Source organism: Vipera ursinii (genome assembly GCF_947247035.1).
Source record: "Vipera ursinii genome assembly, chromosome: 4".
Taxonomy (NCBI): Eukaryota; Metazoa; Chordata; class Lepidosauria; order Squamata; family Viperidae; genus Vipera; species Vipera ursinii.
In genome coordinates, this window is record NC_139514.1 from 37,068,656 (window position 1) to 37,094,941 (window position 26,286).

The window sequence follows — 26,286 nt, forward strand, 5'->3', positions numbered from 1 at the left end:
AATTCCATCCCAGCCTAGTCAAATGCCGCTGCGCCACGAGTCGTTGCCAGTTCCTCCCCGGCAGGTGGCGCTATTTGGCGGTCCCCTCTTCTTCTTCTTCTCCGCCGTGACTCGAATTTCTGAGACGCTTCCGCCGGCCTGACTAGGGAGGAAAGGACAACATGCGCGCTGCTTCCGACGTTGAGCATGCTCTCGCGGGGAATGCTTCGGGCGAATTGGGTTGCCGCTTGCCGACGCAGAAAGGAGCGGTATTCCTCGGCGAGGAGCCAGGTGAGTGCAAACCGGTTGAGCAGACCAATCTTTTGCTTCGCCGCGTTTTCCTGCCTTTCCCAGAATGCCAGTCGACTTAAGTCAGGGGTCTTCAAACTTGGCCCTTTTATGACTTGTGGACTTCAACTCCCAGAGTTCCTCAGCCAGCAAAGCTGGCTGAGGAATTCTGGGAGTTGAAGTCCACAAGTCATAAAAGGGCCAAGTTTGAAGACCCCTGACTTAAGTGGACAAAGTGAAATGATAGACCCCGCGGTATCCTAGCGACTTAGCCAATACAACCAAGAGGGAAATTTAGACCTCATTTCCGGTGTTAATGGAAAGGTGCGTTTTTCTTTTTTCTTTTCCTCGTCGGGATAGAATGGGGTTCCACAGTTTCTTGCGGGAAACAATAAGAGCACATGCCTGAGTTTTAGGCGTTTTCTGCTCACTTTACCTACAAAAGGTGTAAGTGATGTGAGCGATCCCTGTTGCAAATAATCTGCCCCCGAAATCGAACTATTTTAGAGATATTTGCCGGTTAAAGTATAACTTGCATACTTGGTATTGATGCATGTCTCTTTCTCTCCCTCTCCCATGCCACATCAGAAAGAGTCACCATCGGAAACAAAGCATCAGAAGCAAACATGCCAGGTTGTTCTCAATCACTTCGAGAAACAGTACTCTAAAGAGTTGGGAGGAGGAACTTGGAATTCAGTCAGGTCAATTTCTGTTTTCTTTTCTTCCTACTCTTTCCTCCCGACCCCAATCCATTTTTTTTTAAAAAAATAATTACAATTAAAATTGTACTTGTCCCCAAAATGCCAAAGCACAAAACATCTTTATGTAATTTTCCTCTTCTCCATAGGCTGCACCCAAGGTTTTAGGAGGGCAGCATAAAGGTGGTATAATATTTGGCATTTATATCCTGCCTAATTTTTGTTCACCCAAACCTGGCTATGCAGTGACTCGTCCAAATTCAGCCATTGGTTGAATTTGCACTATTTATTTAACCAGGTGACCTTGTAGTTATAATAATAATAATCGAATGTGTGCTGCCTTAAAGGTTCTGAACAAAACTGGAATATTAATTTAACATATAAATAAAGAAGTTTTAACTTTGGTTTTCTATTATGGAATCACAGCTTATTAGATTAATTTATTCGTTGTGTGAATACAGGAAGTGAATTAATTCAGTAACTAAGTTAAGTCATATAAAAACAGCTGGTAAATTCCAGGAGAGTTGAATCTTGATCATTTGACCCTTAAACCAACAGTCTAAGCACTATGCCAATACAATGCCTTTTTCTAAGGTCTTAGTGATAAGAAAATAAATTGTGTAGCCAATGATGAAAGACATGATTTTTTCCTGACTTCAAGGCCATATTTTGCAACACAAATTCTGCAGCTTTCACCTTGTGCATACACATTCAGAGTGGCTTATTTCAGATTAAAAGATGTGCAATATTCTATCCTCCTTTAATTGCCTTCATATGTAACTGAATCTAGAAATTAATGACTAGTTTAACCTCTCTAATCTCAGATACAAGTACTCATGGTAACAAATTGTTGAATTCTTATATATCACTTCATACACTTCATACTGCTAAGTTTGTAAAGCCGCCCTGAGTCTTCGGAGAAGGACGGGATATAAATGGAATTAAAATAAAATAAAATAAAAATACCTAGATTTTTTTTCTTTCATCTGCAGGGAAATTCTTACAACACCACAGTACTGGCAATATGCAGTCCTCCTTAATAAATTCAGTTTCTCTTCTGAAATGGAGTCTTATTTGTGTTTAAAGAACTATCGCCTCCTTTTCCCAAGACCTTCATCCACTTTTCCACAATCATTGAAGTGTTACATCAGTGATGCTCCTGGAAGATTCCCTGCTCAGAAACACAGAGACGGACAATTAAAGCAGTACTACCTGCTAAATGCTGCCTCTCTGCTGGCAGTACTGGCTCTGGAAGTAAAAGATGGAGAAAAAGTGTTGGATATGTGTGCTGCCCCAGGGGGTAAATCAGTAGCCACACTACAATATGCTTGCCCAGGTAAGAAGGAAGGAAAGGAGTCCCTGTGGATTTTACTCTGCTAGATATAACCGACTGTGGGGGCAGCGCTCATCTGTGTTTCAAGGGCTGTTGAGCCAGTGCTGTTTAAAGACATTTCCATGGTCATGTGGCCAGCATGACGTCACAGAGCGCTGTTTCCTCCCCACCAAAATGGTACCTTTTTATCTACTCGCATTTGCATCCTTTCGAACTGCTAAGGTAGGCAAACAGGAGCTCACCCCATCACATGGTGCTCCGTTTCAAACTTGGACTGTTGGCTTTCCAGCCAACAAGCCCAGCGTCTTAAACACTGAGCCACTATGCCTTCCCAGGTAAACTAGTCCATTAGTAAACCCAATAATACATTGTTGGCAAACTTGTTCCCAAAAATACATTTAACAGTTTATTCAAAGGCATTGATAAGGAATGCTCTCATGGCATTCTTTTTTCCTTGATTTTAGGCTGAAACCAGGAATTAATTTATATTCTAAATATACTCTTAAGTGCCTTGAGAAAACTGGTTTGGCTATGTGTGTTTTTTTTTAATCTACCTTTCTTGTATAGGGCTTTTACAGTCGAATGAATATGATAACTTGAGATTTCATTGGTTGAAGCAGACACTAGAATCCTTCATTCCAGAATCTTTGATGAGCCTAATTACTGTTTCTCCTAATGATGGAAGAGAAATAGGAAATCTTCAGCCTGAAAAGTTTGATAAGGTATGTCTATACTGGCTAATAATTTTATGAAGGCTATGTTTTCCTCTTATCTCTAGTTAACTTATCTAATTAAAGCATATCATAGTGATAGCTCTTTCTTTGTACAGAATACAGAAAAAATGCATTTTTATTTTTGTTCAGATATATACCATTGGTTTTCTTTGGGTCTCGTCTCCAAGAAGAATAAGTTAATAGAACATAGAATAGCACAGCTGGAAGGGACCTTGGATGTCTTCTTGTCCAACTCCCTTTCTGTAGGAGACCCTATACCATTTCGGACAAATAGTTGTCCAATTCTCTTCTTGAAAACCTCCACAGATGGAGCAACCCAGCTTCTGGAGGCAAGCCATTCCACTATTTAATTACTCTGTCAGGAAACTTCTCCTTAATTCTAGGTTGGATCTCTTTAATAATTACCCGTTGCTTCTTGTCCTGCCATCAGGTGTTTTGGAGAAGTCTTTAGTAGACCAGGGGTAGGCAGCCTTGGCTCTTTTATGACTCGTGGACTTCAACATCTATATGAAGCCGCTGGGTGAGATCATTCATGGTTTCGGGGTGGGGTATCATCAGTACGCTGATGATACCCAACTTTTTCTTTCCACCCCGAACCAACCCAGCGATGCCCTCGCCGTGATGTCCCGTTGCCTGGAGGCGGTCCAGGTCTGGATGGGGAGAAACAGGCTTCATCTCAATCCCGCCAAGACTGAGTGGCTGTGCATATCGGAATCTCGGGCTAACCAGACTATTCCACCTCTAACGATGGGTGAGGTGTTACCCCCCGTTGATAGGGTTCGCAACTTGGGCGTCCTCCTGTATTCACGACTCAATTTTGAAGACCATATAGGAGCCGTGACCAGGGGGGCTTTTGCCCAGGTTCGCCTGGTGCGCCAGTTGCGACCCTATCTGGACCGAGATGCCCTACGCACAGTCATGCGCTTGTGACCTCCCGTTTAGACTACTGCAACGCTCTCTACATGGGGCTGCCCTTGAGGACCACTCGGAGGCTTCAGCTGGTGCAGAATGCGGCCGCGCGAGTTGTGATGGGGGTTTCCCGATACTCCCATGTAACACCTCTACTCCACGAGCTGCATTGGCTCCCGGTTACCCTCCGGGTGAGATTCAAGGTGCTGGTGATGACCTATAAAGCCCTAAATGGCTTGGGTCCGGGATATCTGAGGGAAAACCTGCTGCCGGCATCAAGCTCCCTTTGTCCAGTGCGTTCCCACAGGGAGGGTCTTCTCAGGGTGCCACCGGTAAGAGATTGCTGGCGGACAACACCCAGGGATAGGGCCTTCTCAGTGGGTGCGCCTTCCCTTTGGAATCAGCTGCCAGTGGAGCTTAGGACTGCCCCCAACCTCCGTTCATTCCGCCGGGACCTGAAGACCTGGCTCTTCGAGCTCTCTGGCCCAGGCTGAGAATTTTGATTTTAATTTTAACTGGGATTTTATTTGTTCAGGGACGGATATAATTTTTTAAAATTGTTTTTAACTTTTGTATTTTTGTTTTTAATCACCCTGTAAACCGTCCTGAGTCCTTCAGGAAAGGGCGGTATATAAATGTAATAAAATAAATAAATAAACAAATAAATAAGGTTTAGCCTCCATAACCCCTATTATCATTTTTGCCCTTCTCTGCAATCTTTCTAGAGTCTCAACATCTTTTTTTTTATATTGTGCTGACAAGAATTGAACACAGTATTCCAAGTATGGTCTTATAAGTTCAGTATGAATTGGCATTATCTTTTTTGTGTAATATTTTATTGATTTTCTACTTTTACATTTCAGTATTTAAAAAACAATGTGGGGGCTGGGTTAATCAATAATTCAATAACATACAAAAATCTTTAGTACAAACTACCACATCCAATATTTCCTCTCCTTTTCCCTTAATATCTGCTGTCTCATATGTAAACTAATACAATTCTTATTATATCCATTAAGCAAAGATAGCATTGTTACATTTATCAATAAATTTTTAGCTTATACATATCCTAGTTGCTTTAACATTCAGTCTTTATAAACAGTCAATGTCCTGTAGTTACTTTTCCCCAATTTTTAGCATTTGATATTTATAATTTCCAAATTTTTGGTAACCATAGTTTCCTTTATCACAATTTTTAACGAAGTCTAATATTCAAAATACACCTATTTTAATATATTCTATTTCCCACCATCTTACATCATCTATTTAATAATACAATATAGCATTTATTATTTTCAACTAGTTTCTAAATGTCTTAAATTTAATGACCAAAATTTCCCCTATTTCAACATCAAATATTTCCTCTTTTTCTCTTGATATCTACTATCTCATATTTAAGCTAATAGTTATTATCTCAATTAAATAAAAACATATTTATTACATTTATCAATAATTTTTTAGCTTATTATGTATCTTAATTACTTTTACATTCAATCTTTATAAACAAGCAATATCCTATTTATTTGTTTTCCCCAATTTTTAATTTCCCATCAATATTCAAATTCAACTTTTAGTATTTATACTTCCAAGTTTTAAATGACCAAAGTTTTCCTTAGCTCAGTTCATAACAAAATCTGGTATTCAAAGTATATTCTATTAGTAATAAAAATCCTCGGTGATAAAACCACAATTTTCTTCAGCCTTATTCTAGCTTTCTTTCTTTGCCATCTCGCCCTCTATGTCAGTGCTTTTAGGTCTGTTATTATATATATTATTTGAAATAAAAGAGACCATCCAGTCAACATTTTTTTTGGAAGGGCTAATAAATCGTGTCTCTGTTATTCCAGATCCTGGTATGTTTATCTTTCCTTCGGTCTGTTCTTTCTCTCAAGTTTCTTCTGGTTTATATAGAAAGTCTTTTCCATTTTCAGTGTTGTCAGTCTCTTTTCTGGACTGTCCATTGACTGTATTTGTTGGTCAGTTGAATCCTCTGTCATAGTATTTAATTGTTGCACTTCTTCTGTTATGTTTTGTGTAGTTGATTCTTTAGTTGTAGTCAAAATTTGAGTTCGTATATCTAGGCTGACATCTTGTTCTTTTCTGTAGCATCTTATTTCATCACAAGCTGAAAGAATGGTTTCATGTATTGCTTTTAACATAAGGAGAATCTGTTCCTGGTCTTCATATTCTCTTAGTAGTGTGTTAAATTAAGAGCTTTAAGTCACAGAATGAACACAGCTGAGTTTCTGACAGCTGATAATTGTCAAGGTTGGAAAAGTCTTATCTGTAGTCTGGGATTCTAGCCAAGTCTCCTTTAGACAATAACAAGTTATAATATCAAACTTAGCCACAAGTTGTCACCAATGCCATTTAAGGTTTTTTAAGTCCAAAATTTTTATAATCCTTTTTCCAATTTTATTTCTTTTTTGTAAATAAAAACCAAGGTCTTCGGTAAGGATAAGAAATCTTTTGGTCCCCAAATTCTAGAAGCATATAAATCCAGTTAGATTAAGGTTATACTTTCAGTGTTTTAAGTCCCCTGGATAGTCAGTCACCGCTATTCTTAGAGGGTGGGATAAAAGTTCCCTCTCTCCTCACAGGGGGAAAAATACTTTGGGCAGCTTTTGCAGAAGAAAAAAAATACCTGGATTAAAGAGAGGTTCAGATCTCACCCAGTCTCATCCGTGCTGCTTTGGAATGCCTGGTGGTAAGTTTGACTTTGGCTGTCTGCAGCCTAGTGACGAGCCATATTTCTATGGCTGGTCTTTTGTCTGCTGGTTTGGAGGGCTGCCCTGGATCGAGCAGAAGGTCTATGACCCTCCCACAGTCAAGTGGGGATCCCCTTCTTGCTGGTCACCCCTACAGGGTGACTTTCGACCCCTTCCAGGGTCCCCCAGTGGTGCAAAATCGAATGAGGAAGACGGAGCTCGCCTTCCGGCATTTGTGGTGGCCGCGATGGCAAACCAGAAGTCGGCATTATCACTGCTCAAGATACTATCCGTCTGTTGATGCAGCCAAGGACTGCATTGGCTTTTTTGCAGTTACAGATAATAATACAATAACAGAATTATTCAAGGCTGGTACTTGGAGATTTAGTGGCCTGGAAGTCCCATAGTGCAGATTCTTGCTTAATGCAGGACTAGCAATTAAAATGTAATTATAAACAAAATTAAGAATAGCCAAAGAGTATTCTATGTATGTCCATGAATGCATGTATGTATGTTTCTGTCTAGAGTGGGAGACATACCTACATCCATATGGTATCCTGAGAATTCAGGTGTGCAGAATACACTGCATATGCTTCCTAGGTGGTAAGTTGTGAGTAAATCACTGACATAGAATTGTGTGAACTTGCTTGGAATAAAATTGGCCTTTGTAATACAACAGTTATAATGTACCCATATTGTCAGGCATATTTCTTCCATTAGCAGGGAATGCTGCAGTTAACTTTAAAAAACTTAGAAATAAGTGAAATAAACTAGAATCAAAGTTAAATAATTGCCAGAAGGGAAAGTATGAAATGATGTTAAAACATAGATTAGTATTCCAACAGAATAAGTGGAAATTGTTACAGAATGCAAGTGATAAGTGTGGAGACGTTATGAATGCATGCATGAGAAACATCCTTAAAAGCATAATGAAATAAATGATGAATCTATGAGAAAATTGCATATAAGAGAATGATTAATGCAAAAAAAATGAGAAAAATGTATAATGTATAGTGAATGCATCAAGCCTAGGGACTTGAGGGAATTGGTGAACTAGTGAGGTAGCACTGTATTCGTCTATTTAGCTGTGTTTTATAGTTCTTAATGTTTTTAATAATGATTGTTATTTGTAAAGACTTTTTTTTTGTATGCTGCCCAAAGTCATGTGTTTATATGGGTAGCTACATAAATTTGGAAAGTAAAGTCTTTATAGAAAAAAAACAGAGCTGAAAAGATGTAAGAACAAGCAAGGAAAGGTTAAAGGAGAGAAAATGCAGATTGATTACAGTGGAAATAAAACTGGAAGTGGATAAAATGGTTTGCACGAGGAACCTTCAACAGAGAGAACGGAATTAAAAGTAAAAGTGATGAAATCATTTGGGATGAAGTCAAAGTGAAGAAACGCTGAAAGAGTGTTTTAGGGATTCATAGAGGAATGACAGTGATGTACTGAATCTAGAATTGAAATGAATGGTCTAAAAATTAATGCCCTTGATTGTGGAACACCCTTCCACCTGAGATCTAGCAGACTGCTACCATCCTAGACTGCTGGAAACCAAGAGCAAACTTTTCCCGCAAGCCTTGGGTTGAGTAGGGATGGAGCCTAGAAAAACTTTAATGCTGATAAATGCTTTTTCTTTGGGGTGTCAGAAGCTTTTGTTATAATCTTAATTAAAAATTTGGATTTTTAATATTCTGTGAGCTACTCAAGATTATGGCACCAAAGCTGGATAGCTGCATAAGACTTCTAAATAAAATAAAATATGAAACCGTAAATGCCGTTAGGTTGAACAGCGAAGCGTGAACATTTGTGTAAGTTGGTTGCTAAGTATTAATGTATGGGGAGGACGAAAACATGTATGAGAATAAATGAAATCCTAGTAAACGGTTTGATTTTGAATTAGGAATGTCTGTGTATGATTCTCATTACTTTTTATGTATTTATGGACAAATGAGTAAGCAGTCTTAAGAAGTTACAGGTGTAGTGTACTTTTGGGTACAGATGATGCTGTGCAGTTGGCTAAGAATTCAAATGATAAATACTGAATAGCAGACATTATAGGAAGGGTCTCTGATATCAAATATCAGACAGAAGTAAAGATGGTAGAATCTGTTCCAGCTAACAAAATTTATTTAAAAACTGCAGCTTATGAAAGTGTATCCTTTCAATAAAATTTATTAGTTAGAAAAAGTAATTTCAGACTCCTAGAAAATGCTAGATTGTATAATGTGTCAAGGGGTCTAAGTCTGATAATATATCATACACCAGGGTGGTTGTATTTGACAAAGAAAATGGTGTGTGAGTGCCAAAGAATTGAGGCCTTTGAACTATGGTGCTGGAGAAGACTCCTGCAAGTCCCTTGGACTGCAAGGCATTCAAACTGGTCAGTCCTAGAGGAGATCAACCCTGACTGCTCTTTAGAAGGCCAGATCCTGAAGCTAAAACTCAAATACTTTGACCACCTAATGAGAAGGAAGGACTCACTGGAGAAGAGCCTAATGCTGGGAAAGATTGAGGGCAATAGAAGAAGGGAACGACAGAGAATGAGGTGGCTGGATGGAGTCACTGAAGCAGTAGACGTGAGCTTAAATGGACTCCAGAAGATGGTAGAGGACATGAAGGCCTGGAGGAACGTTGTCCATGGGGTCACAACTAACAACAACAACAATAATTATACATTAATAATAATAATAATAATAATAATAATAATAATAATAATAATAATAATAATAAACCTTTATTGTCAAAGTACAACATGGGTACATTGAGATTAGCTGAGCCTCCCCCCGTGCTCTCTCCCCCCAACACACAGTGACAACAAACCCTCCATCCTACCACACCATGCGAACCAACTACACCACACACCGGCCTCCCAAGTCAATTCTGCATAAGATTATGTCCTATTTAAAAGCCTAACAGCCCACGGATAAAAGCTATTTTTCAGCCTGTTGGTACGGCTGGCTATATTCCTATATCTCCTACCGGATGGTAGGAGAGTAAAGAGATACCATCCAGGGTGTGAGTCATCCCTGAGAATCTTCCTCACTCTTCCAAGGCAATGAGCCCTGGCGATGTCATCCAGTGGTGTCAGGGAACAGCCCACAATGTCTTGTGCTGTGCTCACATATATGTCACCCATGACAATTTGCAACAGGACATTAAACTTCAGGAGCTTCAGGATCTAACTGGACCTTCTTTGAGGGGGATGGGCAGTTCAGAAATGTGAAAAATAATAAATAAAAATTCTATAAAGCAATATAAGCAATAATATCAGTGAAAAATATTCATATACATATAATCCAACCCAGCAATTTAAAACAAAGATTGTCAGTAACAATTTGTTACATGATAACTGATTTTAGTAAAAATTATTATATATTCAAAAGTGCATGTAAGTGTAAACGTACGGCCCACAGTGGAGGAATGGTTGATGAAGATGATGGAATTTGCAGAAATGACTAAATGGACTTCTTTGATTATAGAAAAGACAATATCTATTTGTTGCTGATTGGAAACCCTTTATAGATTTCTTGCATGATGCAGATTTTTTTTTGATTTATGATTTTAATGATTAGAAAACATTGGACAATATAAAATACTGAGCTTTTTATTATAAGAATATACTTAAGATTTTATAATCATACTTGTATTTGCTGCAAAGGATTTCTGTTTCTGTTTTATCTTTTTGTACTTTAGTCTTTTCCTTTTCCTTTTCTTTGTTTACTTGGTATTAATTTCTGATAGCTTTTATCTTCTTAAAACCTTTAATGAACTTTATACCAAAAAGTACTAATTTGCTAATTAAGAAAGAAGCATATACCGTATATACTTGAGTATAAGCCGACTTGAGTATAAGCCGAGACCCCCAATTTCACCCCCCAAAACTGGAAAAAGTTATTGACTCGAGTATAAGCCGATCCGCCGTTCTGCAAGCCTCCGCCGCCGGCGGATGCTGGATCCATGCTCTGCAAGCCTCCGCCGCCGGCGGAGGCTGGATCCGCGCTCTGCAAGCCTCTGCCGCCAGCAGAGGCTCGATCCGCCATTTTGCAAGCCTGAATACACAGGAATACCCTGTGTGGCCACGGCTCTCGGGGAAGCCCTGGCTGTCCGCTTCCTCGCTCCACGCTGCCATTCGGGGCCCGCGCGTTCCCCGGGCAAATCGCGGCGCCCAGCAGGCGAGGAAACACGCCCGCTCCAGTCGCCCCCCCTTCCCTCAGGAGACGCGAAGCAAGTGACCGCCCGGAGCTTACCGAGGACTTGCGCGCGGCCGAGGCTCCGGTGCTTCCAGGATCGCGCGCACCTCTCCCAAGCCGCCGCCGTCCGGAGACCTGCCGAAGTTTGGGGAGGTTTGAGCACCTCCCCAAACCTCCCCAAACGTCGGCAGGTCTCCGGACCTCTGTGCCCTGCCTGCCTGCTTCTTTCCGCTGTGGAAAGAAGCAGGCAGGCAGGGCGCGGAGGTCCGGAGACCTGCCGACGTTTGGGGAGGTTTGGGCACCTCCCCAAACCTCCCCAAACGTCGGCAGGTCTCCGGACCTCCGCGCCCTCCCTGCCTGCTTCTTTCCGCTCAGGCAGGCAGGGCGCGGAGGTCCGGAGACCTGCCGACGTTTGGGGAGGTTTGGGCACCTCCCCAAACCTCCCCAAACGTCGGCAGGTCTCCGGACCTCCGCGCCCTGCCTGCCTGCTTCTTTCCGCTCAGGCAGGCAGGGCGCGGAGGTCCGGAGACCTGCCGACGTTTGGGGAGGTGCGCGCGCACCTCCCCAAACCTCCCCAAACTTCGGCAGGTCTCCGGACGGCGGTGGCTTGGGAGAGGTGCGCGCGATCCCGGAAGCACCAAAGCCTCGGCCGCGCACAAGTCCTCGGTAAGTTTTTTTGTTGACTGGAGTATAAGCCGAAGTGGAATTTTTCAGCCCAAAAAGTGGGCTGAAAAATTCGGCTTATACTCAAGTATATACGGTACTTAAAAAGTGCACTAAGTTTAGTGTTCCAACCTCTTTTACCCATTATGGTAAACTCTTTTGGAAGCTTTTGTGTTATAGGCTATGGCATAGTAAAAAGTATTTTGAAGCTATTTTACATTTTCATAAGTATTTGCTCAAGAAGAGGTTAATGCCGTCTTTCTTTTATACAGACTATACATATGGCTTGGAATGCAAAAGGTTGTGTTTTTTTTAATGTATAAGTAAGTACGTTATATCAGATACAATATTTTTCATAACCCTGTGCTACCTTTGGCAAAATTTAGCTTTGTTAAGAGAAAATTAAAGGAGAATTTTTATAGCATTTATACATTTTTTTTAAATTACTCTATGTCATATAAGAAGATTTAAGATCTGTTTATTATTCCCGGCTGTAGGTCTTGGGTTTAATTTCCAGGAAGACAATATCCTACTGAATGTTGAAAAACTTCCTAACAAGAGCAGTGTCACAGTAGGACCAGTTACTCAATTGTTCAAATGATAGCCATTTGTAAGAAATGTCTTTGGTTAAATTAGCTTGCCCTTTTTAACTCCATGATTATGTTTTGTGATTCTACTAAAGATATTTTTCTGTTGTTGTCGTTGATTATTCAGATCCTAGTGGATGCTCCTTGCTCAAATGATAGAAGTTGGTTATTCTCTTCTGATACCCAGCAGGCTACTCTGCGCTTAGCACAAAGGAAGCTATTATCTGCTGTACAGATACAACTGCTCAGGTAAAAATTGAAAAGAAAAAAGGACTGCTCATTCACAGAATGAAGTACGTGCTGAATCATATTCTGAAACTACATCTTCTTGACCTATGTATTATCCTCTCCATATGTAGTCACGCTGAGCCAGTCATTGTTCCAAAAAGCATGGAGCTACACTGCTTTTTCCTAGTAATTACCATAGTGTATAGAGAGCACCATTCAGGTTTTCCTGCTGAGTTCTTTCATATTTGTAACTAGGACATTCCCAAAGGGTGGAGGAAGGGAAAACATCAGACATCCATATCTGAGTTTTGATGTAGTTTGAACAACAGGAACAGATCAATGCCTGGTAAATGCCTTTTTAAAAACACCTTAAAGAAAAAAAATTGTAATTCTTAAATTGTAGTAAATAAGTAAAAGTTGTGAATACCAAGTGTCTGTTAATCTGTAAATTTGAGTGAAGAAAGCAATACACATAATCCTTGATGAACTTATGATAATTACAAATTACTTGACCCTGAATCAGTGGTGGTTCCAGAGTTCCAGTCATCCCAGAACTCCCATGGTTACGTGATCACAGCCTGGATGCTTAGCTACCTGTTCACACGACTGGTTGTCAAGTGTCACGTGATCACCATTTACACTCACACTCACCTTGCATATCCCCTCACCTAGTTTCCCATTTGGCAGCAGCCACTTATCTGCCTGCAGCCCTGAGACTTGTAACTTCCTGCTGACTGCCACACTGATTTTGGTTGTGGGATGTCAGCCTTGCCTCACATTTGTTGGATTCAATTACAGTGGCAACTGGGATTTCAAGGATTGCAATCGCTAACCAATATGGTTACACTTTATGACTCCATTGTTTGGCGACAGAAATTCTAGTCCCAGTTGCTGTCATAAGTTAGTACCTGTAAGAAGGATCTAGGCCAGCCTTTGTCCCTAACCTACTTCTCTTCCTATGTATTGTATTACAATTCTCAGAACTCCTACTCAGAATGTGGTCGGGGAATTAAAAATCCAACACATCAGGATGCCATCAGTGGACAATGTGGATTCAGACATTAGCATGGGTTGGTAGCAGCGCTGGCCATTAATGGATGCCCGGTGATGGAACTTAAATAGCGGCAGCACTATTTAACCTTATCAGCCTTCAATATTGTCAACCACAATATTTTTCTGAATGGCCTGCAAGGATTAGAAATTCAAGGCACTGTTCTGCTTTCTGACCTGGGCAAGTCAATTCAGTCAGTTTAACAAAAGGAAAGAGGTTGTCTCAGAACTCAGTTCTCTCTCTGGTTCTGTTTAAGATAAAGCTGCTGAGAGAGGTCATCTGCCAGTTCAAGTTGAGATGTTATAAATATAAGATAAAGCCCAGTTATATATTTCTACCTAAGGCCAAATTGATAATTTAATTTGGGTATTTTGCTTTACCTAGAGGGCTAGTTCATTGAGGGCATGCAGTCCATAAGCAAATAAAAATGAATCATAACAAATTACATTCTCTAGCAGAGAAGCACACACAAACAAACACGCAATGCACATTATTATCAGAATTTTCTTTTTCTCCATAGTATTATGCAATGGGCAGTGCCTGGGAGACATATTTTAAACATACAGTATGTATAAGGCTAATTATTATATATAAGATTCACATATGAAGAGTTGTTTGCGTTAGTCTCTATTCTCTTCCCCATCCTAATCGGAAAATTCTTTGTCCCTATCTTAGCATAAGATTCAATATTTCATTTTCCATTTCTATTTAAACCAACTGTAGTTCCTTTTAGCTATAGTCTGAGTCCTGATCACAACTTAATTTATCAAAATAAAAATGAAAGCTGTCTTTGGTTCAAAGTATTAGCCATGTTATAAAGCTGAATAAGTCACAGTTTTATATAAACGAATCCCTTGTCACTAAAGAAGAGCCAGTTGAAAGCAGTGCGATGGTCATAGTGTCCCTGAAGGTTGCCTGGCTGTTACATAACTGTTATGTTTTTAAACACCTTTGTGGGAAAATAAATCTAGCTACGTATCAGAATAGAATGGAAAAGAGTGTTGTTTTCTTGATGAAATGCAAGAGGAATGAACACCTTGGAGCAAAGAAAATGATAAACCAGAGGTGTAATTTCTCAGAAGCCTTGGATGATGTTTCCTTAATGCCTTCAAGGAATACACCAAATTATAAAAAAATCATATTATTGAATTATTTGGTGCCTATTAGTTAATTAAGATATCTAATTATTAATTAAGATGGCCAGTTGGGTAGAGTCATTAAGGCAGCACGCTCAAAACAAGAAAATTGAGTTCTAGTCCCACTTTAGGCAAAAAACCAATTGGGGGAGATGTCACTCTTTCATCCCTAGGAAGAAGGTACTGCAATTTTACCAAAAATAATAACAATAATAATCCTGCAAGACTTGTCCAGGCAGTTGTAAAGAATCAACACTGATTTGAAGGCATTAAAAAACCCCAATGAATTAAAATTAAAGTTTCTTCTTTCTAGATCCACTCCTTTGTTCTGATTACATTTTGGAGTAGACTACTTCAAGGGCTCAATCCAGTCCTTGGGAAAACACTCAGACAGACACACAGAGACATTTTGTACACTTCCTTTGACTTGACTTCTTTTATTCATTGGAACATTTGTAAACATAGGTTTTAACAAAATTAACTTCTCTTGGATCCAGTACTATTGTCCTCTTCACACAATAAGCTTGACAGGGTCATGAGAGAGGCAGTGAATGAGCTATGCAAAAAGTGAGAAAAGGGATACATTGACTAGACTGCTAGATGTTAAATTTAGCTTAAGCAGGCATAGAGTTAATTCAGATTAAAGTAACCTATTCCATTCAGTTATGGGAACTGCTACTGAAAGGTTAACTAGCACTTATCTTTTCTAAGATAGTCCTATAAAAACAAGGTCTTTCTAAAAACATTGTCTCTGTTGCCGTTCTTTTTTCTATTTCTCCATAGCAACACTTGTTGAGACATAGAGCAATGAGACACACTTAGAAATTAGTAAAGTAATAGCAACAGCAATAGCACTTAGACATATATACCGCTTCATAGGGCTATACCGCCTCCTTTAAGTGGATTACAGAGTCAGCATATTACCTCCAACCATTTATATACCACCCCATAGTGTTTTATAGCACTTTCTTAGAGATTTACAAATGTCAGTGTATTGTTCCCCCGCCCCCCAACACACACACACAATTTGATTCCTCATTTTACCAATCTCGGAAGGATATAAGGCTGAGTCAACCTTGAGCCAGTGAGGATCGAACTCCTGGCAGTGACCTGAATTAGTCTGTAATTCTAATCACTGTGCCACCATGGTCCTAGGGAAAAGTCTTCCTCCTACCAATCCCCCCCGCCCCCCAGTAATATAATATTGCAGTTGAAAGAACTGGGCCATCTCATGTGTGTTATTGGTGCACATAGAGGAGTCACTTGGCTAGGCAGAATCATTTGTTTTATGCAAAGAGGGCCAGTGGGAATTGTTCAAGAGCTGCCTTTCTTTTCAGAAAAGTTTGTATAGAAATTTGAATTTTACAAAGTAGGACTGTTATTCCTTAATTAGCACTGCAATTTTGCAAAACATTATTTGGTTATTGCTAACCATCTCTGCATTCTGCAACATATAGTCTAAATAGTATCCGTACCTTTTTTTTTTTATTGAAAAGTTTTAAAATACAATTTTCCTTTAAAAAACCCCCCTTCCCCCTCCCTCCTCCCCTCCCTGCCTCCCCCCTATCTCCCCCCCTCCCCCTCTCCCTCCTCCCTCCCCTGCCCCCCCTCTACTTCCCCTCCTCCCCCCCTCCCCCCCCCGACTTCCCAGAGCAAAATACAAGGTATATATCTAAAAAGCAATCATAAACAATCATATACTAACAATTATAAACTCTAAAATCCATCACTCTCTAGCTTATATAAAGTAAACCAATCCTTAACAATACTAAATATGTATAAAGAACTAAAATAAAAGAAAACTAGCATCATTCCCATCTATGTTCTTCCACAATTCACTATTACCTAGACATATTCTCACTTACACATCACAAGCACCTATCCCTATTAACCTCTCTAGCCAAAATAGGCTATAATAGATAGTTCTTACACAAATTAACCCGCATTAACCCACAAAACTTTCTTCCTCTTCCTCTGTAGTTAATTGTCCATTAATTCCAAATTGAAAATTCTGTTACCATACATAACATCCCAAAACTCTTAAAAACACAACTACCACTTGACTATAAGTATATTGTGGAAGTTCCATAGATTTCTACTGGTCTTATTTTTTAATCTTTTTTGAGCGTTTTAAGGCAGCACGCGTCACCCTCTGTTCTCTAGGATCATCCAAAAGAGTTGCAGCTTGATCTCCTCCTGTACCCTTCTCGTCTATCTGTCCATCTTCATCCTCTTGATGTTCTCCTTCTCCAGATCCCTCTGCAGCTTCCAGAAGTGTTGATGGGGTTGCTTTTAAAACATTGTTGTAAAAATCATGCGCTTGCTTCACAGTACCCAAACAGTACCTTTTGCCATCATACATGAAGCTCAACCCAGCTGGGATCTCCCATCTGAACCTTATATCTCTTTGCTTGAGCTCTTGCACAAGAAATATAAAGTCCTTCCTTCTCTTTAAAATCTTTGGAGGAATTTCTTTTAGAACCAAAACTTCTTGACCAGCAATCACAACTTTAGTATCATAGGCAGCTTGTATAACTTCATCTCTAATTTCCCTTTTTACAAAATAAACCACCACATCTCTAGGCAACTTTCTCTGCTTAGCAATCCACGAATTCACACGAAACACTTTGTCCATGCCTTGTTTTATTTCAGATGCTGGATGGTTCAATACCCCCTCAAAAGCCTCAGAAACCAGCTGCTTTAAATCTTCCTTAATATTCTCTTTTAGGCCTCTAATTCTAACAGCAAACTGCATCTGATAAAATTGAGCCAGACTCTGTTCGCTATCCATTTTGTCTTTTAAATCTTCAATTTCCAATACTTTTGCTTCTAATATAGCATTCTTTTGAGTCAAGTCTTCCACTTGATCATCCAGCACCTCCACACATTTAGCTACTTTATGCACTGAGGACAAAATGTCTACCTTCATCTCTCTAAGTTTCTGCTCCATCCTTTCTTCCATTCTCTGCTCCAATTTCTCCAATTTCTCCTCCATCTGTGCAAATTTAACACCCATTGACTCCAAAATTAACTGGGTATGTTTTTCAAGATCCTTCGATGTCAATACATCAGGAGAATGCAACGCCTGCAGTAATGATTGTTGTTGCACCGGAGAATTTCCAGCACTCCGAAAAGTTCTAGGGGGAGGTTTAGCCGCCATCTTTTACTTACAATTGTGACGCACTTTCACTTTAAGTTTTAAGCAAAGTCCATCAAGCTTGAGAGTAAAATAAAATAATCCTCTTCATCTCTTCATCTTTCCCTCTTGTACTGCTCTGCCTGCTCTTTTCCTTTCATAGTCTCTCCTTCAAGCAGGGATGGTCGCAGACGCCTGGCTCTGCTCCATAAAGTCCGGAGCAGAGACGCTAGCCAGCTGGGAGCAGCCCAGGCTACGGGGGAGTTCAATCCTTCAGCCGCCCAAGCTCCAAGCTCAGGCGGCCCCGGAGAACTCGACCCCTACCTGGGGGCTCACCCCCTCCTCTTCTCCCGAGGAGGGGGCTTCAAATTCGCCCGAACAGCTGATCGGCGCTGTTTCGGGCGAAAAATCACACAGCTGAGCCGCGGGCAGCCCGGGAAGGCTGTCTCCGGCGCCGCGGAGCCACCGGAAGTCCCAATAGTATCCGTACCTTTTAAACCTGTTAAGATTCAAAATTTTTAAAGAAGAGCATTCAGTTTCCTATCATATTCGCATTTCACATGGTGTCTGTATAAATGGGGTATAGTATCCTCCCCTCAGTCTGACTGCGAGGTCACGTCAAACTGTAGATCACATAGTGACTGACTGTAAGCTGAGGGCATATACCGATCCAGTATCTGATTTTATTTTTTAATATACTGCTCAAAAAAATAAAGGGAACACAAGATAAGACATCCTACTATTAAATACAGTACATTGTGTTGTTTAAGTGTTCCCTTTATTTTTTTGAGCAGTATATAAATGATGCTGTGTTTCAATGGTAGATGGTCTAGACCAGGGCTTTTCAACCTTTTCACTGATTGTATCACTTTTAGGATATGGCAGTATTTGAGTACCACGTAGCAAGATGTCAAAAACTTGATGACCAAAAGAAAAAAAATGATAAAGTACAGGTAGTCCTTGATTTACAACAATTCACCTAGTGACTGTTCAAAATTACAATGGCACTGAAGTGACTTATGGCCTTTTTTCACACTTATGACTGTTGCAGCATCCCCAGGGTCATGTGATTTATATTTGGATGCTTGACAACTGATTCATATTTATGATAGTGACAGTATGCCAGGGTCATGTGATCCCTTTTTGCAGTCTTTTGACAAGCAAAGTCAATGGCAGGGCTGCTGGTGGCCAAGTGCTAAGGTGGAACTTCCTTCAGACCCTCCCTCCCTTTCATTCCAATCTCTCTCCCTCCTCTCTCCCTTCCTGTTTCTCATTCCCATCTTCTTCCTTCTGAAGGAAGAATTTGATCCCCCCCCAATATTTTCCTCCTTCCGTATATTTATCAAATAAGGAAGAGCCTCCAGAGACAGAAAAGACAAGCCGCTGAGGGAACTAGTTTAAAAAGGTGCATTCCCCTTTAAAAATTAGCTACTGGCTAGAAAGGAAAATTATGGAGCTGGCAGTCAGCACTTTAAAAAAAAAAAACAAATGTAGCAAGTACTGGCTGCTGACTAAGGCAGGCTCTCCAAATTGCTCCATTCATAGGTAAATGAATGCTACAGGCAAAATCCATTCAGGGCAAAAATACTTCAAAATCCCTTGCAGCAAAATTTACATCTAACAATAGCAGAGCAATAGAATTAGAACCAGTAACCCCTTGACCCAAAATCTGACCACGGGACATCAGCCACCAGCCACAATAGAAATTGCCAAACATTTTGCACAAATCCCAGAACTTCAAAGTCACAAAATCACATAAGAATCCTTCCACACTCCCGGTTTGTTGTTCAGCTGATCCAGAACTGAACTGCTGAAACGGCACTTTGCTTCTGCCAATAAACATCTCTTGAGCAGCGGCTTCCTCTCTATTTCAAACAGTGCTGCTTCATTTTTTTTTCTTTTCTCTTAAAGGTATAGCCTCCTGGCTGGAAAGCAAGCCCCCGTCTTTTTCTTCCAACACTTCCTTTCTGTTTTCCTCCCTCCCTCCTGCTCTCTATACCTCCCTCTTTCTCATTGCCATCTTCTTTCCTCCCTCCCTCATAGCCTATGCTGCCTTTCTTCATTCCTCGTGGAAGGAAACCCTTCCCCCGCTGCATTTCTTGTCTGTTTCTTGCTGCCGTCTGTGTGCCTGCCTGGCACAGATGGCTGCCACAGAAGTTGTAGATCGGCTCCCGGCTGGCCTGTTTGAACTCCTCTCTCCCTCCTCCTTTTCCCTTAGGTGAAGCTCCAGCTGACTCATCTTCACAAGGCTGCGTCTTTTTTTTTTCTGTTCCTCTCTCACCCAAACTGCCTCCTTTTATATCCCTTCCTGTCTCCGCCCCCTCCTCCTCCTCCTTTCTCTTCTGGGTGAGCCAGAAGTGCTGATCCTGGGGCCTTTGTCTCTCCCCAGCCGTCCTGTAGCTCCTGTGGACTCTCTCACAGCAAGTCCTGCACTATGCCGCTTTGGCTCTTTCCCTCCCCCACTAGGCTGGGCAGAGCCGCGTACCTCCTGCCAGGTGCCAATATACCACCAGTTGAAAAGCCCTGGCCTAGGCCACGGGTGTCAAACTCACTGAATCACATGACGTGTCGTGACGTATCGCGACTTTTTGCATTGCCAGAGCTGGGGTGGGCGCAGCCTCCATATGATGCAACCGGCCCGCGGGCCGGCAGTTAGATACCCCTGGCCTAGACATTGGTCTAGGAACATAGATCTTTTTAAGATTTATATTTTATTGTGTTTTACTAATCTACAGTAGATGAAATGTTAATTTATATTGCTAGCAGGTACGATATGCCGCAAGGAGACTAATAAGCAAGAGTTTTTTCTCTTTTTCTCATCGGTAATTTATATCAGGCTATTGATCATATAAACTCATTGTCCACATAATTGAGAGAGAATTAAAATAGTTTCTTTTCAAAGAAGTAGAGCTTTTTATGGAAATCTGTCATAGCAACATCACAAAAAGGGTTGTATTTTCTTACTCCTTTGTCTTAGGAGGGACTGACTTCCTACCAAAAAGAAGCCTGTGATTTATAACCAAAATATGAGTGTCTTATTGTAGTAATGCATCATGTCACCCCTTTCCTTTAGAGAAATCAATCACATTTAAAAACATTGACCTCCCTCACTTTTCTTTTTCCAGTATTTGACATATAGAATCTAATTTGTGGACTTCTGGCTGTAGGAAGCATACATCATTCAGTGAAATTTTTGCAAATTTGTATAAATCATTCTAAATTATGTCCCTAAAATGGAACAGTTTTGACAACAAGAACCTTGTTGGTAGAAAAAAATACTAGCAAGCTGAAATTGCCCATTTCCCTGAAGAATATTTAATCAAATTGGACCCTGTTTCCTGGAAGAAAAGAAATTGAAGTTTGATAAAATAGTACCTAGCTAAGTGACAATACAGCAGTAGCTAATTTTCACTTTCTTCCTTTGGTGACTTATTGTACCTGTGTTCTTCAAAGGCCAAAAAGCTTTAAAATGTCCACGTGCCAGTCCTTGATTACAGAATCATTTTCCATTCTCCTGTATAATTTCATACAATTTTCCTCTGGGATGCAGTAGAAAAGTGCAACCAGGAAGCTTTGCTACACTACCATTACACAAATGGAATTCACCAAGAGCATATTTCAAGAGTTTAATCTTGAAATGGGAAAAAAAATGCTAACATTAGTTTCCTAGCTAAAATTGAACACAAAATTTACTAGAGAGCTCCAAATTTAGGATTTAGAGGGGATGAAAATTATCATAAACAGCCCTGCAATGTCATAAATCACACAGTGGAAATGTTATGATATATATTAATATTAAAGAATACATTTTTGTAAGAATTTTGAGTTGGCTTATTGCACCCATGTTGAAAAACAAGTAAAAATAGTATATTACTCTCAATTATTCAAACAGTTGTTTCTTGAGTACTTCCAGAAGACATAGAAACAAATAAGTAGACTCAGGTTTGAGTCTGAATGTCTCTGGAATTCAATGTTTGCTGGACTCATAGCACATTTCACATTTCAGTATATGTCATTGTTACATTATAAACCCCTCATACTTTACTCTTTTGGGTAAACTGAAGGTATTAATGTAAAAACAAAGCAAACAGCTAAAATTGACCAACCACATGTTAGCTCTCAGGGCCTTTCAGTTATAATGGTGATCCCATTGCTATAAAATATCTATGAATCACCTGAAAACAAATACAGTATTTGCAACTGGTTTCCCCTCTTACCAACAAACTAAACTAAACTAAAAAACTTCAATCCTTCTGATACAATAGAGACTTCCATTGGGGAAAAAAAATACTGCATCTTTTTTGCATCCCTTCTGAAACTCCCTGTATTTTACGTTGTTCATCCAGATTTAACTTTCAGAAGTGCTAAAATAAGGGGGGGGGACTTTTCACAAGCTGAGGCCAGGTTTTAATAATGTCTGATTGTGCAGTATCAATTTCAATTCACATTTTTAAAAACTTAAAATAGCTTTTTAATCAATTTTACTTGGACAGCTTTTATTTTAATTTACTTGACTTCTAGCACTCAAGACCCAGAGATTTTGCTCTAAATATCTAATGACTTAATATTTCTCTACTAGTGATTGTGTAACAAAAATATATAATGCTGTGCAGAGGCAACATTCTCCTTTAATGAGTTACCATTGCACTTTAATCTGAATTACTTCGATGTGCTGCCTTGAAACCTGGCTTGGCTGGGCCCATAGAGATTACAGCACAGCATTTGTCGATGGTTCTTTACAATGCCAGGCAAAGCAGTTAAAACAATGGCAAGGATCTACTGTATCAAGGCCTTCTAAGAAATTACTCTTAGAATGTCTGGCAAACCTAGTCTTCCAGCAGCTGCATCTACATGTGGTTATGACTAAATTATAAAAAGTTTCAGAAGTCTTTGTATAAGACTCTCCTTAATTGAAGGAACACTCAAGGCTGAAGAGAAGTCACCATCAGTCTGGAGTTGATGGAAAACTTGTGCCTATGAGATTAGAAAAACAAATGCTGGAGACTTGATAAATGAAGCTTTCTGGGGCTTCATTTGCATTGTCCCAGTACTGCTCAGCCCTGTAATAAATTGTATGTTGTGGATACAAACAAGAGTTTCTTGCATCTTCCAATGAATTTGCAAGGAAGAGTAGCAGGACATTGCAAGAAGAAATTGAAATCAAATTACTGTGATGTGAAGATGCCAAGTTGATCAATAAAAGTAGGAAGGGGGAAACAGAATTCCTCTTATAAGAAGGGAGAATGTCAATGTCATTTCTGCGGTTTGATTGGCTTGGAGCACATTTTTCCCTGCTGATCAGATCCAGCTCTGCAGTCTCAGAAAATAGTTTCTGCTAATGAACACAAGATGGCAGCATTGAAGTATGACACACTGTCTTCCTTATCTTCCCTGATTTTCCCCCCCTTTTTTAATATGGAGAATAGATAAATTAATGAGAGAATTACTCTTGGCCATTCTAGCAGAATGCAGAACTTGTAATTACTCTCTCAAGGAGTGGGCTGAGAGAGTGAAGTTTGTAACGTGAATTGTTATGCTATATTATTTCTCTTTTCCAACGTAGGATGTATCTGCATCCTTTTACACCTAAGTGTGAATAGATGACCCAAAGATAAAACTGCCTAAATACAATATGGCAACCAATCACAAAATTGTATATACTTTTTGGCATTTTGCAGTGAATAGTATTTGAGAGAAAATTGTAAATGTCTTGGGTTTTTCAGAATTGCTGAAAATTTAAAATGATAATTACATATTTCTTCCTCTTCAAAGTACAGCTTTTTGCCAGTTAAAATTAATTAAATTTTTCAAAACTGTTTCATTTTTTTAATTTATTATTCAGAATTTTATCCAGAGATTCTTGGCTGTTCAAAAATAGGAAAACTAAGGTAATCATAAATAATTAAGAAATACAATACAAAACATTGCCTGAAACACGGTACCTGGGTTCAGCTTTGAAGTGCACTCCAGAAAAGTTGTTTTTAACTAATTCTGGAGGGCAAATAACGTTGGAACCAGTCAACAGGAAGCCATTCCAGAGAACTGGCACCATGACAGAAAAGCTCCTATTTCTGGTCTCTAGTGTCTCAGAAGTGAAACTAGCTGCATCTCCTGGTACAATCACAAGTGGTCATGCCAACTCAAAGGAAAAGATTCAAAATTCAATACAGGTAATCTGGTGCCAAGCTATAAATTGCTTTATAGATTAGAAACGAGCAAGTTTGGTGTGATTAAGAAACCATGCTAAAAATTGGGAGACTTGAGTTCTAGTCCTGCTGTAGGCATTAAGACACCTAGGTGACCTTGGGCCAGTCACTTTTATCTCAGCCCTAGGAATGCAGCAGTGGCAAACCAGTTCTGAAAAACATTGCCAAGAAAACTTCAGGGAGTTGTCCAGGCAGTTTGAGAATTGGGATACAATTAAGTAGAAGAAAAAAAGTAAAGACTTGCACTTTCAATGTTACCAGAAATTAATAGGAAATTAATGCAAAGTTATAAGCAGATGCCCACTGGGTAGTAACTGAGCATTCAGTCTACCACGTTTTGCACCTAATTAAACATTAGGGCAGTCTTTAAATGCAGCCTGCATTGCAGTAATGTATAAAAAGTTATGTGGGCTTGAGCCACCATAATCAGGTCTCTGCCCCAAGTCTCAGTTGGCATCCAGATGAAGCTTGGTGAAGGCTCTTGTTGTCCTGGCCTCTGCTTGCTAATTCAGCAAAAACTGCAAGTCCAGGAAGTCCTCTAAAGGAACAGGCTTGTTCCTGCAGAGAGAGGGGGTTGCAACTCCAAAGATAACAGTTGGCACCAAGGAAACAATATACACAAATAGCTGTATCTTAGTACATTTATTTTGTATCTGCTCTCCCATTTATTTTGAACTTCCTCATACTGTCCTTTAGAATAGTCCAGATGAAAAAGCAGTTCCATGAATATTAACACTGCCTTTATTGTAAGGTTAAAGTCTTTGAAATCTAAAAATACATCTCTCTCCCCTTGTCTTTACTTTCCAGGGAGGGAAGAAGGGTCCCTTCTGATACGATTTTCAAACCTGTTTCTTCAGTGGGCTGAAATATTTCTTATCTGACCATTGCCCTGGCTGTGACTTTCCTCTTCCTGTCTTTCAAAAATATTCCTACAGACCATTAAAAGTCTTCAAGCACCAGGATGAGACTTTGATAGCATCTCCAGTGTGACCTGGGGTTGCAATATATTACCAGTTGCCATTCAGCCCACTGAATAATTTGTACACACACACACAAACACACAGAGGAGGAAAAAACTAAATTTTGGTATCTCTATCCTGTTTCCCGGCTTGAAACATATTTAGATATCTACTCCATCCAGGGCACTCTAGTTAATTCCAATCTCTTATTTCAACAAGGGGAAAGATACAGAAATTGTTCAATACCTCTGACTCCAAGGAGGGCCTCTTCAGAAGGATATGAAACTGCCTTATTTTAACAGTGGTCCCTCCCATAACAAGGTATTTATAATTTTCTGAACCCCCCCTCTCCTGCCCCTTTCCAGAGAAGGAAAGAGACAAGCATGCAGCCTGTGGGTAATCAACCTCTTAGAGAGCTCATTATCCACGTATTCAGAAGTAACCCAAAAGTAACCCAGGTAATATGGTGAGGTGGTACTTTAGTCACCTCATAAGACTGCCATGTATCTTGAGAGCTGCTCTGAAATAAGAAATGTTCAGTTGATTTCTGTAGTTTAAATCCTGTATTCTTAAATTTCCATTACTTACAGGTGGACCTCATATATTTATTTTTGGCTTAGTGTTGTGTGAGGCTTAGGTATTATTTTTTATATAAACCAGGATTAATATAATAGCCAGTTCCTTATAGCTAGTTCAGTAAACAACAATTTACATTGATGCATTTTTCTCCCTTCCTATCTCTTATTCTTTTCTCCAAAATTTATTGTCAGGTTAACATTTGGTCAAAGTTTGAAAAACAGTGAGCTAGTTATCTCCTATGGGCAAGAAGTAATATATCCTTCCAACATTTTAGTAATGGATTCAATTGTATGTATAGACTGAGCAGTAATAATCATATGTCATTACTGAAATGTTAAACTTAATGCACATAACCATGCACATTTTCTGGCAGGTGAAGATTCCAAGTGTAAATATGTATGCCGATGAATCCAATTTAATAGAATATTTACTCTTTTTTGCTTTGTTTTGCTTTTATTATTTAACAGATCTGCAATTAAAGCTTTGCGTCCTGGAGGATATCTGGTTTATTCTACATGTACTCTTTCTAAGGCAGAGAATAATGATGTCATAAGTCACATCCTTGATTCCTGCAACAATGTTTTGCCAGTGGATTTGCACACCGTGGTCACTTCAGTATCCAAGGAATTCAGATTTGCTGCCAATGTCCAACAGCATGAACTTTTAGTACTTCCAGAAAGAGGGAAGGCATGGGGACCAATGTATATATCTAAATTAAAGAAAGTGTGATTCATGAAATGCTTGTGTAGTTCTTGTGAATCAAAATGACAAGGTTTTGTATGGCTACATCTTTACAAAAGTAATGAGCATTTTGTGATTGATATACCACTGACAATATCAATTTTAATAAATCTCTGTATTTTCTTCTTGAACTACTTAAAATATTTGAAAAAATGCA

The 26,286-nt window shown here is 39.7% G+C and overlaps 1 protein-coding gene across 8 annotated transcripts; it reads left to right on the forward strand.

Moving 5' to 3' along the window:
• On the forward strand, positions 1–26,286 carry NSUN3 (NOP2/Sun RNA methyltransferase 3). Of its 8 annotated transcripts, none has more exons than XR_014492353.1 (9): positions 1–270; positions 856–968; positions 1,958–2,301; positions 2,866–3,020; positions 12,221–12,342; positions 13,893–13,937; positions 23,487–23,532; positions 24,658–25,130; positions 25,856–25,971. XR_014492353.1 is itself a non-coding variant. In XM_083361379.1 (7 exons), exons 1-6 carry the CDS (start codon positions 187–189, stop codon positions 25,090–25,092), a joined length of 882 nt encoding a protein of 293 aa, XP_083217505.1. In that variant the 5' UTR covers positions 6–186; the 3' UTR covers positions 25,093–25,130; positions 25,856–26,126. The 8 variants fall into 8 exon arrangements, 2 of the variants coding, with proteins under 2 accessions (XP_083217505.1, XP_083217504.1); XR_014492355.1 differs by having other exon boundaries at positions 2–270; positions 25,029–25,130; positions 25,856–26,126; XR_014492354.1 differs by lacking the exons at positions 23,487–23,532; positions 25,856–25,971 and adding an exon at positions 18,520–18,597 and having other exon boundaries at positions 25,029–25,130.

What these genes read in the sequence shown, in the direction of transcription:
- NSUN3 (XM_083361378.1), top strand. Translation starts at nt 187, where the DNA reads ATGCTCTCGCGGGGAATGCTTCGGGCGAATTGGGTTGCCGCTTGCCGA. An exon ending in GGAACTTGGAATTCAGTCAG is followed by an intron (nt 969 to 1,957) that starts GTCAATTTCTGT and finishes TTTCATCTGCAG; the next exon opens with GGAAATTCTTACAACACCAC. An exon ending in ACTACAATATGCTTGCCCAG is followed by an intron (nt 2,302 to 2,865) that starts GTAAGAAGGAAG and finishes TTTCTTGTATAG; the next exon opens with GGCTTTTACAGTCGAATGAA.